At 31.0% G+C, this 17,066-nt stretch overlaps 1 protein-coding gene across 1 annotated transcript in view; it reads left to right on the top strand.

Annotated features, from left to right (window-relative positions):
* mtm (myotubularin) overlaps positions 1–17,066 on the top strand; it is a 51,880-nt gene that overhangs the window by 15,829 nt on the left and 18,985 nt on the right. Inside the window, exons 4-7 of the mRNA XM_067279126.1 lie at positions 8,026–8,238; positions 8,312–8,395; positions 11,749–11,823; positions 12,607–12,681. Coding sequence (XP_067135227.1) covers positions 8,026–8,238; positions 8,312–8,395; positions 11,749–11,823; positions 12,607–12,681 — 447 coding nt within the window. The remainder of the gene's footprint in view (positions 1–8,025; positions 8,239–8,311; positions 8,396–11,748; positions 11,824–12,606; positions 12,682–17,066) is intronic.

Below are 17,066 nucleotides of genomic sequence, written 5' to 3'. Positions count from 1 at the left end.
TTTTATGATATTCAGAACGGACCAGTTTATTTCATTTCAGGTATGGGAAATTTGGTTGGTGAAGATTTGGTGGAGGAGAAAAAGAGATCGGTCGCATTTCGCTTTGTGCTTTTATCTGTGTTGGACGCCATTTCTACTTTTGAGTGGTTAATCATTAAAAACGAAAAAACTTTTACAGAGCATTTTATTGAAAACCGAAATATTTTTATTTTTATTGTGGTCGCACAGCGGCGGGCACACGTAAAACGATCGGCGGGCACTATGGTGCCCGCGGACATAGGGTTGGGGACCACTGCTGTAGGCCTAGTTTAATGTACTACATTATGTAAGGTATGCATTTGCAAGACGTGTGATATAAATTATATACAGTACAGTTTTGTGCTGTATATAATTTACAATACAAAGCTAAATTAACAATAGCTTTGTCCAAATTTTCCACCTAGGAGAAAATTCTATTGATTTTAGCATTCATTTCTTCCAACTTAGTATTCTGTTTTAGATTTAGTTGAATTCATAATGATATTCCATCATTAACATCCAGTTCTCCCTGAAGTAATTCCAAAATCCTCATCTCCTCCAAAGGGTCTGGGTAAAAAGTCTTAGATCTACTATTCTCTGACTGACTTACTGGTGAATAGGTCTTCCTTTTAGACATGACAAATAATACCAATAATCTTATTTGAAAAAATTAAATAAATTAATAATTATAATACTCTGAAAAGTGTCAACCAAAACTGCTGCCCAGAAAAATAAATATAATGTTAAATAACATTGGGACCTTGAATAAGTTCTCGCTGTTTTACAGCAGGTGGTGTTACTAGAACTGTGTGCGTGTATTTTTAGATTGTGACACATCTGTAAGGAAGTACAATAAGCGACCTTGAAAATCAGTATATGTCATTTCGCTGAAGTGTTAACAACTTTTTTTCGTGGTGTTAAAAATGTCGCATTTTGTGCCAAAAAAAGAGTATTTGCGGGGAATTTTATTGCATTATTTTATTCAAAAAAAATCTGCAGCTGAAGCATACAGAATTCTTGTTGAGACTTACGGTGACCATGCTCTGTCAGAAACAACATGCAGAGATTGGTTTAGACGCTTCAAAAATAATGATTTTGACATTGAAGATAAAAAACGTTCTGGCGCACCGAAAAAGTTTGAAGACGAGGAATTGGAGGCATTACTTCATGAAGATTCATGTCAGACGCTAGCTGAACTTGCAGAATCATTAGGAGTTGATCATACAACAGTTTCAAAACGTTTGAAAGGATTAGGAATGATTCAAAAGCAAGGACATTGGGTGCCGTACGAGTTGAAGCCGAGAGATGTCGAACGGCGTCTTTTCACGTGTGAACAGCTGCTTCAACGGCAGAAAAGGAAAGGTTTTCTGCATCGTATCGTGACTGGGGATGAAAAGTGGATTCACTACGATAATCCTAAGCGTAGAAAATCGTGGGGTAAGCCTGGCCATGCATCAACATCATCGGCAAAGCCGAATATCCATGGCTCAAAGCTTCTGCTCTGCATTTGGTGGGATCAGCTAGGTGTAGTTTATTATGAGCTGCTCAAACTGAATGAAACCATCACAGGAGATTGCTATCAACTACAATTGATGCGTTTGAGCCAAGCATTAAAAGAAAAACAGCCACTGTACGAGCAGAGACATGACAAAGTGATTTTGCAACATGACAATGCTCGGCCACATGTTGCACAACCGGTGAAAACCTACTTGGAAACACTTAAATGGGAAGTCCTACCCCACCCGCCGTATTCACCAGACACTGCCCCTTCCGATTATCACTTGTTCCGATCGATGGCACATGGCCTGGCTGAGCAGCACTTCCATTCTTATGAAGATGCCAAAAATTGGGTTGATTCTTGGATAGCCTCAAAAGACGTATCATTTTTCCGACGTGGAATTCAAATACTGCCAGAACGATGGGAGAAAGTAGTGGCTAGTGATGGACAATACTTTCAGTGACATGTTTTTTATGACTTTTTTTAAATAAAGCATTAATTTTTACGAAAAAACAGCGAGAACTTATTCAAGGTCCCAATAATTTGTTTATATTTTCACTTGTATTTGTCAACTAGAATTTTATTATGTAGGTGAAACTGGAAGAATGTTAAAAATTATAACAATAGAGCATATACAAGCTATGAAGTATAATTACAATAACTCAGCAGTTGCCACACACTGCAATCATGCCAGTTGCAAGATCTTGCTCAACAGTGTCAAAATTCTTAAAAAAGAAAAAATATTATAAAAGGAATACTTTTTGAACATCTAGAAATTATCAAAATAAACAAAAGTAACAGAATGAATTTAAACACTGGGAGCTTCTCATGGATCTGGCAACCATTACTACAAAACTAAGAGTCCATTTTAAGATGTTCTTCCTCCTCCCTTTTTTTAATTCACTGTGCCTTATAACAATCAGACTTTTTGATAAAGGTACAGTGAAGCACTTTATACCTTGTTTTTAGTCAGTTTTTATTGGTTTTAAAGTTTTTGTTTTTATCCCTTTTATTTGTCAATTTTTTCTATATTTTAGCAAATTTTATTTTTTCATTTTACAGGTATAGCCTTTTATCCTTTTATTACTTTTTATTAGTATTTAGTTATTTTGCTATATATATAATAATTACTTTTTAATTTATTTTTGTTTTACTAGGTTACTCTGTTTTTAACAATTACCATATATCTCGGTGGATAAGACGAGGTATAAATTTTCGTCAAAGTTTTATGGTTTTAGCATATATCTGTCCTATAAGACGACCCCAAACTATCAATGGCCTATGAATTTAGTTTAGATCAGCGATCATCATCTGAATAATAATACTGTATAGTGTATATGGAATTATGTCCTATTTGTAATTTTTCGAATAAACAAATTTTATTTTCTTGCATCTGGCAGCACTGCCTTGCGATTGTTGCAAACATTCGCACTGATTCGGGCAATGACTGACTATTCACAAAAACATTCTATGGGCTATTCTATTTTGTGCACATACCCTACTCTCTTCTAGTAAATAATTACGGTTTGTCTGTCTTTTTATAATGGTTTTAATTTATATAAATTTCAATCTAATTTGTTTTTTGTATCTGTTTTATAAGACGACCCCGGATTTTGGGGGCCATTTTTTATGATTCAACTATCGTCTTATCCGCCGAGATATACGGTAGTTATTCCAGTAGTCACCATTAGTTATAGGTAATTTTTTTGTATTTTTTTGAGTTGTATGTGTATGTAAAATATAAATAACTATTAAATGTGTTTTGTAATTTGTTATATAGCTTTACTATATTATACATAATAAAGACTGAAGAGGGTCATATGGCATAAAATGCATTTCCTTTTATAAAAAAATAGAAAATAAAATCTATTTTTTCCATTGAGAAAAAAGTGTTCTTGTATGATAAGTTCTCTGTAGCAATTTTGTGTTTAATTACAAAGAACGTTTCTTAATATTAAATTCCTTGTGTAGTCAGTCCATAAAAATTTTCACCATTGGTTTAACTTTATTTTTGGCCAGACAGATAAGATTCTCAACCAAAATATTTGATACTCCTAACTTGTCTTAATAAACCTACTAATCTATATAGAGTAATCAATTGAATTGAATGGGAAGTTTATAATTGCAGTACAGTAGAGCATCGATTGTCCAACCCCCGATTAACCGACTTATCGGTTAACCGACCGTGTTCTAGTCGGTAAATTCAAATGTCCGCTAGTGATGTGGCGCTACAATATTTATTTATGTCTTGGCTACTTTAATATTATTTTTATTAAATTTTTGCATGTTTTAGCTGGCAGCACTGGCTCGACCATGAAAGGGAGGCTAGTATTTAAACCAGGCCTAATACACTATACTAATAATGTATTTTTTCATACTTTTCAGTTATCTGACTTTTCAGTTATCCGACCAACCCCAGTCCCCAATTAAGTCGGATAATCGATGCTCTACTGTATTTTTATTAAATCTTTCATTAACTGATTTATCCATTTTCAAATTCTAATGCAACTTTTATCTAACCATAACTTTTAGTCATGACTTCCATAACTTGTTTTTTTGTAAGAGTTTTGTTACTTTTCCTTGAAGGGAGTATTTTTCTCTCTTGATGATCTAATTTCTTCCTTTATCCCTTGTAATTTCAAATTCAACTGTAAAAATATTCTGAATTAAGTTGAATAGGGATTTCAAAGTACACTCAAATTCTACCTCAATGTCTGTTTGACTCTTTTAACAATTTGAAATATTCTTGTGAATTTAAATCTTCTGATCTTTTTCAACTTACTTCTCCATATATATGTTATCTTCCGCATGTTGGATTTCTCATTCATTGGAATATCAAACTGATTATCCTTATCCACTTCCTTATGCAGTCTATTCTGTCCTTTTTTGCACATCACAGATATTTGTTGTGTGGAACAAGGAAGGGGTCGTGGATTTGACTTAATTTAGGGCAAATTAATAAACATATAATTAAATTTAGTGTTAACACATTTAAGAATATTCAGCTCAGTTGCACAATAACATTTAAATTATAATTTTTTTTTTGCTATATTAACACTACATCAAATTGATATTTGGTTTTCACAACAAGTTCACTGGTGACCAGTAGCTCCTCTTATTAGATTTAAAAATAGATTCAATTAAATATAAAATAACCAGTTTTAATTATTAGATACATCCAGAATTTTAATTTTGTCTGAACTGAACAGATATTGCAGTTACAGTGTAGTAACAACCTACAAAAAAATAATATATCTGTAAATTCACCTCCGATCAAGATATGGTAGACAGCACTTTAGTAGGATTGGTCAGCCATATTGCCAGTTTGGTTCCCAACTTCTCTAGAACAACCACATAGCTTGATGTAGCCAGTTTCCTGTACAACTCACTCAGAACATTAAAGTTTTATTGTTAGTTACAATCAGATCAAACTTCCTTTCTTTCAAAATTCTGAATATTACAAAGCATGCATCTACAACAGAATGATCAAGCATTGACTTAACATCAAAGCATATCCTAATCATTAGCAATTCAAATCTTTGTGTTTTTATGTATTTTGAATGATTTGTATGAAATTATAGTTTGAATATTGTGAAAACGTACTAATTGTAATTTCAAAGTACACTGTCAAATAAAATGTTACACCTTAAAAAACAGTTTGGTCAGCATGAATTTTGCAGGGAGCTTCTCGTGGATAAACAAGCAAATGATCTTGATTTTGTCATCTAAACATGTCTGCATGCATCGTGGCATTGCCCGTATAGAAATACTGGTATCATTAAGTGCATAGAAGAGTGACCAAAGTTTGTTATTGATTATTGTGGATGTTGTGTGGTGAGTATAGGTAATAAATCACCAAACAATCGCCTAAATTCGGGCTACTATATGGCTACTTAAATGTTTGGTACAAAGTAATTTGTCACTAGAGGTAGACGTTAGGTGCCATCTCTTATTAAAATTAATAATTATAATAATTAAATAATTTAGATTAAACTGGAAGAAAAGAATTGGCCCGAAGCTCAGATTTAAGCTTTTGAGCTTCAGATCGATTCTTTGAGCCCCCTTTTAAGCTCAGATTGGTGCTTTCTGGCTTGAAAGATTTGGCTTTATCCAATAAAAGTAACCGAGAATCTGACACCTGGGAAAATTGCTGCCAAAACCACGCCCACTCGAGCTCTCATCAAAGTGCACTTGTAAACAAACAAACTAAAAGTAGCTATATTTTCTGTTTTTTAGCTCTAATTTTTCTAATTTTTATGTCGATTGACTGTTTAATAAAACCATTAATGTTTTATCTGAAACATTTAGCCATAACATTTTTCTTGTGAAACTCACTTCACTACATACTAGGCAAAAAACAAATTTTTTAAAAATTAGTTCAATTTGATACATCTGTTAGCTAGATAAGTTTTTCCTCTCTCAAACAAGCTTGAAGTTTCTAAGAACATTAGAGCATCGATTATTTGAAACAATTCGGGACTGGGGTTGTTCGAATAACTGATCATTTACGAAAAAATATATTAAACACAAAACTGTACTGTATATAATTTGTATCACATGTCTTGCAAATGCATACCTTACATAATGTAGTACAGTACATTAAACTAGGCCTACAGTTTAGGTTGACAGGGAGGGGGAGAGTGCTGCAATGCCACAGCACTAGCAGAAATTTGAATTTGCTGACTGGAACGCTTTCGGTTAACCGATGTTTTGGTTGATAGGTATTCAGATAATCGATGCTCTATTGTATAGAACTTTTCCCTTTCACAAAGTCATTAGCACCCAGCTATTTTATGACTTTCCCTGAGGTGAGAAATGGAAGCAGATGAAGTTCTTCTATTTCTGGCTAACACACACTGGTTTAGATATTGAATTTTAAAATTCTAATACATAGTGTTATAACAATGTTTAGAAGAATCAAATAGAATAAGTGATGTTAGAACGTCATTTTCAGTGTTATCAGGAAGTTTCTATTTTGGTGGAAAATTTTCAATTTTATGCTTTGGAAAACTTGCTTATTCGTCTAAACAGTGTCAAATAACATAAAAATAAGTGAAAATAGTGCTGAAAGACCATGAAAATAATGATTTTTTAGCATTTGTTTATGTTCTAGATTCTGATTGGTATAGTTGGGGGTATGGTACTTTTCAGAAAATTTGAATCAATCTTTTCTGAAAAGACACTTATTTGTCAATCTAATGTCATTCAAAGTACAAAAAAAAAAAACAACCAGAGTTCAAAAAGGAATGTACAAAAGCTATAACAACCAATTATTTACAATGTCTCTCCGTAAACTAACAATAGAAAAAAAATTTTTTTGCGCCAAAATTTTAAATTATTACGTTGGACCAAGAAAATTAATAGTTGGAATAGAGTAGTATGATTAAAAGGATGCCGTTTGGATTTAATAATTATTTCAAACCATGTCAAGCCATAAACTTCTCGTGATTGTCAACACTGCCCATGGCTAAAGTAATTAGATCCCTTGTGTCAACAAAGAGGATTGTAAAATGGTCTAGCGTTCTGGTCAGTAAACTTAATCCTAACCGGCCCTTCTTCAGAAAAGGTGCATCCCTGCTTATAGCATCCAGACAAATGTAATTGGTTCTGTACCAGCACCTAGTATCATTTTAACATTATTGGTTGATGCCTGTGCAAGGTCAGATTTCACTCATGCTGTCTTTTTTTATACCTGTCTTTGTTGGTACATCATTGTGCTACCTGACTGCAATGGTCTCAAGCCTGAGAAGGATGGATGACAACAAAATGTAACAAGTCATTTTTGACAAGAAGTCTCTTTTCTGCATAGGACAGGGTGATTACAAATTTGTGTGTAGAGACATTGTGGCTAACAGCATGATTTGACATACTGTTTATAGGCTATCACTATACAGTAAGAGCAAGTGGTGTAATGTATAGGGTGCAATTTCTTACAATGGCAAGTCTCTTCTCATCTTTATTATCGGTAGTTTGACAGTGCAGCAGTATATAGTTTACATTTTACAGTCTGTCCTCTTCAGCTGAATTATAGGATCCCTATAGATCCATTTTACAGAAAGATAATGCTTATGTACTTACAGATATCATACGTAGAATGTTTTCAAGTTGTTGACATCCTCTCCTGGTTAGCAATGTCCCCAGATTTGTCTATCTTTGAGCATGTTTGGGATTATAGGGTATTCTAATTTACACCGAAAATTCATCAAGAAATTATGACAACAAGTGGAAAATGGATAAAATAGTCTACCTAGGACAGAATTAAGAATTTGTAAGATTTATTACCAAACTGTATTGCAGTATGTATTGTCAGCAGGAGTGGAAGCACCATCTACTGAATATTTATTTTTTTAGCTTTATAATTATAAAATAAAATGTTTGTTTTTTGAGAAATTTAGTCATTTTTAATTAAGCTATGTTTATGTCATATACAAATTGTTATGTTAATAGGACAATTTGTACAGGATGTAAAATTGTTTTTGACAGTGTTTATATTTTTAATATCATTTCAGGATTCTCCTTTTGTGTTGGATGTTCCTCTTGGTGTTGTCAGTCGAATTGAGAAAGTTGGAGGAGCTACCAGTCGTGGAGAGAATTCCTATGGCATAGAATTATTTTGCAAAGACATGAGAAATTTGAGATTTGCTCACAAACAAGAAAATCATTCGAGACGTGATGTGTTTGAGAAATTACAGCAATACGCTTTCCCTATTTCCAGTAAATTGGTGCATATCATTGATTAAAATCTTATTAATTAATTTACAGTATATAAATTACTAACTTATATAATATTAACAGCCTCTCTTTGCATTTGAATTTCAAGAAAAATATCCCATTAATGGATGGACAGTTTATGAACCTATTGCAGAATACAAACGACAGGTATTATTTTATAATTTAGCAATAAATAGAAATAATTTATGATTATTACATTGTTATAAAATTGTCTATAAAATTAGCAGAAATATAACAACAGCAACTGCCCCATGGTCACCATCTGATCATGGTCGGAGAACCCAGTAATTTTACTGATCTATAGAGCAATGCTGGCTTGGGCACAAGCTCCTGTAGGGCTTGAGCACATATTATTCAGTAATGAAAGTACTTGTTCAGTAGGAGTATTAGATCTGGAAGGCATAAGCAAAATTCAATGATTTTTAAAATGGTTTTAAAGATATATGTTTATCTACATTGGCAGAACTTGTTTTGCTGATATTAAATCTTTTCACTGGTGACAACTTTTAATACACAAAAGTTCATAAAATAGTTTGCCATCATTTATTAAGTTCCAGTGACTGGAAATTAACAAACTGTTTTCCTTGATCTTCCCCACCCACAGAGGAGTTTCTCTTAGTAGGACCCATTCAAATACTTTCATTTCCATTAAAGAGCCATTTCAGCTATTTAAATTATCAATACAAGTTTGGTAAAATTTATAAATTGCATAAAATTAATTTGATAAATTGAATATTGGTGCCATATACAGGTGCCAATATTCAATTTATAATTTCAGTTCACAAAATAAAAGACAAAACAGCTATTTTAGAAAAAATAAACCTGAAAGACAGCAGTGAAATAAAGGACTGTTCTCTTAAAAGACATATGTCATTATAATTGTAGCCCAATTAGAATTTGACTATACTGTTTGAATATTAAGAATTATGGATTAACTTCATTATCTTTATTAACTTAATCTTTATTTCATTGTTTTGAAATTAATGTGTTTTTATGATTATTCTTAGAAATTTTATGATTTAAAAATTAGTTTTGGTTAATAGTATTCAATTTTTTATTAAGTACAAAAAAATTCTCAGGATGACTGGTACTACTGTAAATAGCAGGCACAGAAATTTCTTGTTTGCACTGATAAAAAAATTAAACAAATTTAGTAAGATATTAAAAGAGTAATATAACAAATTTAAAGTTAAATATAACATGAATGACACTTTAAACACTACTTTTTCTGAGAAAATGTTTGTTAAACATTCACAAATATTTTTGACTTGTTCTACAAGGTATATTCGGGTGTAGAATCGTAGAACAAGTCAGAGTTGTTTGTGAATGTTTAATAAACATTTTCTCAGCAAAAATAACATTTGGAGTATTGATTAATTCCTGCTGAGGGTGATTTCAGATGTTAAAGGAGGAAGAAAAGATTTATAAACTTATATATAAAATAGTGAAACTTAAGTTATCATCAAACAAAGAGTATAAACTGAACATTCCAATAAAGATTAATTTAAATATTAAAGAGGTTCACATAGAATGAATAGATGATTTTTGATATTTTTTAGCATCAGACCACAAAAGCAGTGGTGCATTATCCTACAGGCAAAAAGGGAATTAACCCCCGTTTGTGGGGGTCCCCAACCAATCTTTTATAAACTCATTACTGTAGTAAGAATATCAAAATTTAAATTTTGGACATATCTGATGACCCTAAATTGCCAGTGTGCACTGGCGCAGTACAACCTAACCTGCCGTAATTTACATTAAAATATGAACAAGGATACCGGTGGATTCCCCTGAAAGAAAATGTTTGAAGTCAACACTGTACATGGGGGGGGCCTTAATTCAAATTTGCCTGGGTCCCCACAAAGCCATAACATGCCAATGCACAAAAGGAACATTTAGTATTTTCCATAATGTTTAGTCTGTTACCATTTAAAAAGTTAGTATAATTATTTAAATAAATCTATATCATTAAAGCTTTAATCTTATAATTTAAATTTAATGACATTTAATAATGCGTAGTCTGTGAAGAAAAGGAAGAAATATTCAACCAACTATATTTTCATTTGACATACATTTTATCTTGTAGCCAATATTTATCATTTAATGAATGTAGTAAAAAGAAAAAAAGCCCATTATCAGAAAGCCGAGATTGGTACGTATCTGAGAAACTTAAGTTATTCTACAATTTTTTTGGTTGTGATGAAAAGCCTTACCACTATAAATGATGTTTCAGACTTGACTTTAATTTGTTATAAGCCAGTGTCCTAAAGTCAATTTCCAATAAATCTAGAATTTTAAACCAAAACAAAGTAAACTCATAATTAAACCAATAGCAAAGAATGGTGTACTTGATTCAGATATCCAGAGACTGAGGATTTAAATGGAAAATTCATTTAAAAATAACTGTATATTCTCCAATTTTTTTTGCAAAATTAGTATGCCAGATTGGGAATATATAGCTTATGCTTAACTATTGAGTCAAGAAGTCTAAAATAATAATTAACAAAAAATAATTTCATTGTAATTAACAGTTTCTGAATATTAAAAAATTTCAATTTAGAATCTAGTAATACTTTTTCTAAGTGAAAAACAAAATGAATGATGTGATGAAAATAAATACTGTACTTAAAGTTCAAGACTATTTTCAATTTTCTGTTGAATAAAGATTAATTGCTTGCCCAAGCTTTCTTCCTGTACAAAACTTTATTTTTGATTTTGTTTCATTAATTATCAAGCCATTTTTTTAATATTCAGCTATGATATTTTGCCAATGCATGAAAATTTTTAGCTAAAGCAGAATTTTATTCAAGCTGCCAACAGTTCTTGATAAAAGAATATTTCAGTCATGTCATTGATCCATAATCTTTAATTTTGACTGTATTTGTTATTGATCCTGAGATTATTTTCAAAAGGTCACTGTTTGCCCATTAATGTATGAAATTGTGTTTACAAATTTATCATATGTTGAATTACGTATCAGAAACTACAGCAGAAAGAGTTTCTTGGCAATTTTCATACTTGTGTGAACTTACACAGAAAGAATTTTTTTCAAAGGTTTTCTAAATAATTTAATGAAGAAATTTCTCTTGATTTATTTGAAAATAAGAAGAAAATTGAATTACGAAAAAATTAAAGATTTAAGAGTTAAAACTGTCATCTTCAAAAAACCTCATAATTTAGAAATACACAACGTTGATAAATAAAAATAATACAAATATTTATTTTGGTAAAAGTTTGTTTGTCATAAAGTATTGTAAAAAACTGAATTATTTGTGTTCTTAAACTATAAAGATTATACAATATATACGTAAATTGAATTTTAAAATGTTTTAAGATTTTTGCTTTCTTTCTTTTCAAAAATAAATTTACTTTTTGAAAATATTATTATTATTATTTGCAAATAGTTCTATTTCAAAGCAGGCAGATGTCTACAAATCAATAAAATTTTAAGTTTTTCATGTTTCTTTTATTTATAATTAAATGTTTCCTATTTATTTCAGGGTCTTCCTAATGAAAGCTGGAAAATTACAAAAATTAATGAAAAATTTGAACTTTGTGATACATATCCTGCAATAGTAAGTATATAGATTATGAAACATTCCAGAAATTAACATTTAATGTTAGAGTGAAGGTTATCATTTTTCAACATGTTTATCAAATTGTACATTTATACCATCATACACTTATGAGACAAACACATTAAAACTAACCACCTAATACAACACGGGTCCTCCTCTTGCACCAAAAGAGCCTTTACCCATTGAGGTGAGATCAATGAGATGATGGTAAATAGAAGTTGACATTTCATACCAAGTCTGAAACAGAATATCTTTCAGTTTCTGTAAATTATGGGATTGGGTTTATGCAGCTTGTAACTGTTTACCTAAAGCATCCCATGTGTGTTCAATGAGATTCATGTCTGAGGAATTGGGGCCTAGTCATTAAAGATAATTTCCCATTGTGTTCTTGGAACCATTCATGAATCTTTTTTGCCTTACAGCTAGAGGTTAAAAGCAAAATTTGCTTAATTATATCTGTTTGTCCTTGAATTTGTACAAAATTTCTAGGTTTTATTTTTTATTTTAACTCGTAATTATTTATTTTATCCAATTTTACATGTTCTATTGCATCTGTTTCAAGTTTAAAGATTATAATTGCCAGAATATTAATTTTTAATTTGTTCTAATTTGTATATACTATGCAGCATAATTTTAATCTGAGGATGGCCAGATTTTGACTGAAAACATTTCCTTTAATTAATAAAAAGTTGATTTTTTTGATATTAGCAATTATTTATTTATTTATATATTTTAAATTGTAATTTAAATATTATTTGTTTAACTTTTTCTTTATTTCAGTTAGCTGTTCCATCTGCAGCAACTGATGATGATTTGCGAGCTGTAGCCAATTTTCGAAGTAGGGGAAGACTTCCTGTATGTATACTTTAGATTTTATACACATCTATTATATCAACTTATTTTACTTTTCTTTATAAACATGAATTGGTAACCACTGTAATGGAAAAATCATTAACTATGTCATTTTTCAGGATTTTCTGCATTTATTTAACATACGAAGCACAAAATTAAAACATCAGAAAAGTGATTACTGAAATTAGAAAATCATAACACAAAATCAATGACCATGTCATTGAATTTCTTTTTTTTCTTTCAAGTTTATTTTGGGAAATTTATCTTTTGTCTTATATATTTTCTTACAAATCAGTTCAATCATATTTTACAGGAAAATTACAAAGCCCACAAATTTCTCTCAAATGACAATAAGAGTTTGTTTTATCAAATGAATCTGTGACATCACTGCTTACAGATCGATTTGCCATTGAAAACACCACAACACATTAACTTCGTGTTTAGTTTTATTTCTATTTGGAAATAATAAATTAATAAAACAATTTAATTGTTAAGAACACATGATTAAAGTAATGATGTGCAACTGGCTAAAACTGGCTAAGTGGTGTTATCATTTAGTTCTATTACCTAGTAATTTATTCTATCACTTCTGAAGTAAATCCTAATGATGTGTAAATATTTTGAAAGTATTTTAAAAAAATCTTATTAATAAGATTTCTCATTCACTCATTTACATGTTTCTTTGAAATGTAATTCTCTCTCAACATATATCACTTTAAATTGTTTTATTACAGATTACTAAAAATTACTTTTTTATCATTTGAAAAAAATTTTTTAACCTTTGCAAATATTTCTGTAAAATATGATGGAACAAATCCATACAAAGATACACAGATTAAAAAAACTATTTTCATTAAGAGAAGATCAAGGGAAAACAGTGACAAAATTTATTGACCCTGATGGAAGCAGTTATTCAATGTATGTAGTTATCAATTAACAAAACTTTGTGTAATTTTTGAACATTTTTATATTTAAAATAACCAACACCTTAGTATTTCCAGCAACGATGTATTTAATAAAATAAAAACATTTTCAACTATTTTTAATAGTCTTCTTCAGTTAAACAACTTTAAAACAAAAGGAATGTAAAATAGAATGCAAGCCGTACAACGGTTTAAAAATTTGAAAATAATTCCAACATATAGTGCACGTGGTTTACATAGAATAAATAAAAATGAAAGTAAAAAACAAAAATAAATTAAAATAAAGTATTAAGAAAATTAATCGCTGTGGTAAAAAGATTTCCATGAGGAGGATAAACTTTCCGCATCTCTATGGTTGATGCATCCATTGTCAATATGGGCCTTGTAAATTTCAAATTTTTCAATATGTTTAAGTGCTTGTTTGTTGGCAGCGGTCCTAATTATGGATGCTTTGTCCCAATGAACATTAATATCTTGTTGCTTAGCGAAGGCTGCAAGAACGATACTGTCCAAGTTTTTAGTGATGGAATATTTATGCTCTTTAAGTCTCTGTTTCAAAAGCCTCATAGTAGCACCAACGTAAATCAGATCTGAATTAAAACGGCAGTCACTTAAAGGAATAGAATACACTCTCGTACTATTGTTTTGGTTTTCTTTCTTCTTATCATTTCTTAAATGCATCATTGCTGGAAATACTAAGGTGTTGGTTATTTTAAGTATTTATATTCCAGTAAGTTGTTTGTTTTATGAACATTTTTATATTTGGTGGATTTGCTAATTTGTAATATTTTTATGATATTCCAGTTGTGGTTAAACTTTTTTCTCTGATCCTTTCCCAAGAGGATTGTTGAAGAGTTGCTGGAGTTTTTTTTAAATTTTTATCTAATTTTTTTGTAAGATAAAAATAAAGGCTTTGTTTTTATGTAAAAATTTATTAATTTTATAACGAGGAAGATATCTCCCAGAACTATAAGATTTTGTTCTGAAAGCAGAAATGCTGTTTTAGCAACTATAAGTTTTTAATATCTTTTCTATTTAAAGGATTCTCGTTAAGAATTATTAGAATATCGTATACTTCCAATACATTATATTTTTTTTGTTTTAATTGCCTAGTATATATGGTTAGGCCATTATGTTTTTCTGTAAATTCTTATTACTCTTTACAAGGTCAAATTAATTCTGTAATGTGTTAACTTCTTTATTGAGATTTGTTAATATATTTGTTTTAGAGTTGTAAAATTCTATTAATTTAGATACTCCTAATTTAGTAATTTAAAATTCTTTCTTTAATGCATTTAATTTCAAAACAGTATGTTTTAATTGTAAAAATTAATCTGTTATGGTGGGGTTAGATCAATGGTTCCCAAACGTATTATGCCCACGGACCCTTTTTTCATAGCAGAAACTTGACCATGAACCCCAAATGAAATAATTCTACACAACTACATAATAGCAAAATTACAAATTTAACTTTGATGTCTTGAATGATGACATAAAAATAACATATAAATAAAATATTTTGATAAAAAGAAAAATTAAATAAATGTATAAAATTCTATAAACAAACAAAATAAATTTTAAAATTTCATAATATATGCAATAAATGTATGTGAACCATTTTCATTATTATAAAAGCAATCATTTTACTTTTTATTATTGAACCTTCCATAGACCCCATTAGCAGTTCCAAGGACCCCCATGGGGCCATAGGAACCACTTTGGGAAACATTGGGTTAGATGAATCACCACTTCCTCTCATTGTCATTGAGGTAACTGTATTCAATATACCACAGTTTTCACTTTTTTTTAAATTAGAAATAAGGGCACCACTCCTATGGAAGTATAACACTAAGGATAAATAAACCAAAATAAATGAAACAAAGTAAACATAAAATTAGTATTTGGCTTTTAGTGAAAACTAAAATGTAAAAAAACTAGAAATTAGAAATTATATTATTTTCTTCCATATTTTTTGAACATGATTGTAAAAAGCGTCAAACAGTGGCTTCTGAACAAGCTTATCCAGTGGACATGGCCACCTGAAACCATGCGTGAAGATTTCTAATTTCAAAATAAGTCTATCTTGATCGTAAATTGGACAGTGATAGATCATATGGTCGACGGTGTCAAGGTTTACTACAGAGCCCAAGCGAAAGGCAGTTTCTGCCTGGTTATACATCGCCAGGTAGCTTTGAAAATTACCATGCTCAGTAAGTAGTTAAGCAGTAGCAAACGTTAAATCTCTAAGTGGTGATGAGAACCTGCATTCAACACTAGGAAAATAAAGTCTTGTTATTCTACCAGTTTTACTGCTCAACCATTGCTGGTTCCACTTCTGCATAGCATTGACATGAATATAATTTTTAAGGCTGCTACGTGAGAGAGGGATGAGAGTATAGTCCAAGTCAGTGTCCTTTTCAGCTGACTTAGCTTCAAAGTCGGTTTTTTCATTTCCTAGTATGCCAGTATGGCCAGGAACAAAAATAAAAGTTCTTATTAACATGATTTTTAATATGGTGCTGGATATATGTGATTTTTGTTGCTATTGCAATTGGGATTTAAAAGGGCTTTTAGGACAGACTGAGAGTCACTGTAATTGTTGATAGAGTTTTCTTAGGTAGTGAAGTGGCCCACTGAACAGCGTGGTAGACAGCATCTTCTTCAGCTTGATAGATGGAGGTATGTGGGGGGGTATCTGTACCTTTTAACTTATTTTGGGTAAAATATGTCAGTTTTCAGGAAGATACAGATACTTGAGCCAACATGAAGGGGGGCCTTTGGACCCATCTGTTTAGGTATTAATGTCAGCATAGCTATCCAAGGAGGAAGCAGATGACACCAGATGCACCCTGGGGATAACCCAGCATACAGGATGATGATCACAGTTAGTAGGGTAATTGCAGTGTGGAAGCATATGAACAGCTGTAGACAGGAGTAGAGACTGTTGTAGAGCCTTGATGTTTGTGGTTCTGATGTAGTAGTTTAGAACTTTTTCTTCAATACATAGTGGCAAAGGAAGGAGCTCTGCTAGTATCAGAGAGGCATTTGTAGAAACAGTTCTGCAGCACTTTGAAATTCTGATGGCAAACTGTCTTTGAAGAGAGAGTAATTTACTTGCTATTGAATATTTACTAGTTACATGACCCCCAGCTAGAGGCTGCGTAAAGTAGCATTGGTTGTATTGCCCCATTATTTAGAGTTTTACAAGCTTTATGATTTAGTCCCCAGGTACAGTACATCTAATACATTTTAGCAGCATATAGTTTATTTTCTTGGCCTTAACCAAGATATAATCAATATGATAACTGTATGTGAGTTTAGTATCAAGGATTACTCCCAGGTACTTTTGCCGATCTATCCATTTGATTGAGTCACGATTTAATAAAACCTTGGGGTATGAAAATTTGTATTTGTTGGTGAAAAGCATGGCTTTGGTCTTATAAGTACAGAATTGGATTTTATTAA

The sequence above is a fragment of the Centruroides vittatus genome, unplaced genomic scaffold, assembly GCF_030686945.1.
Source record: "Centruroides vittatus isolate TY-2023 unplaced genomic scaffold, ASM3068694v2 contig_854, whole genome shotgun sequence".
NCBI classification, from domain to species: Eukaryota; Metazoa; Arthropoda; class Arachnida; order Scorpiones; family Buthidae; genus Centruroides; species Centruroides vittatus.
The sequence above is the reverse complement of the archived record's forward strand: the minus strand, read 5'-3'. Positions and strand labels throughout refer to the sequence as shown.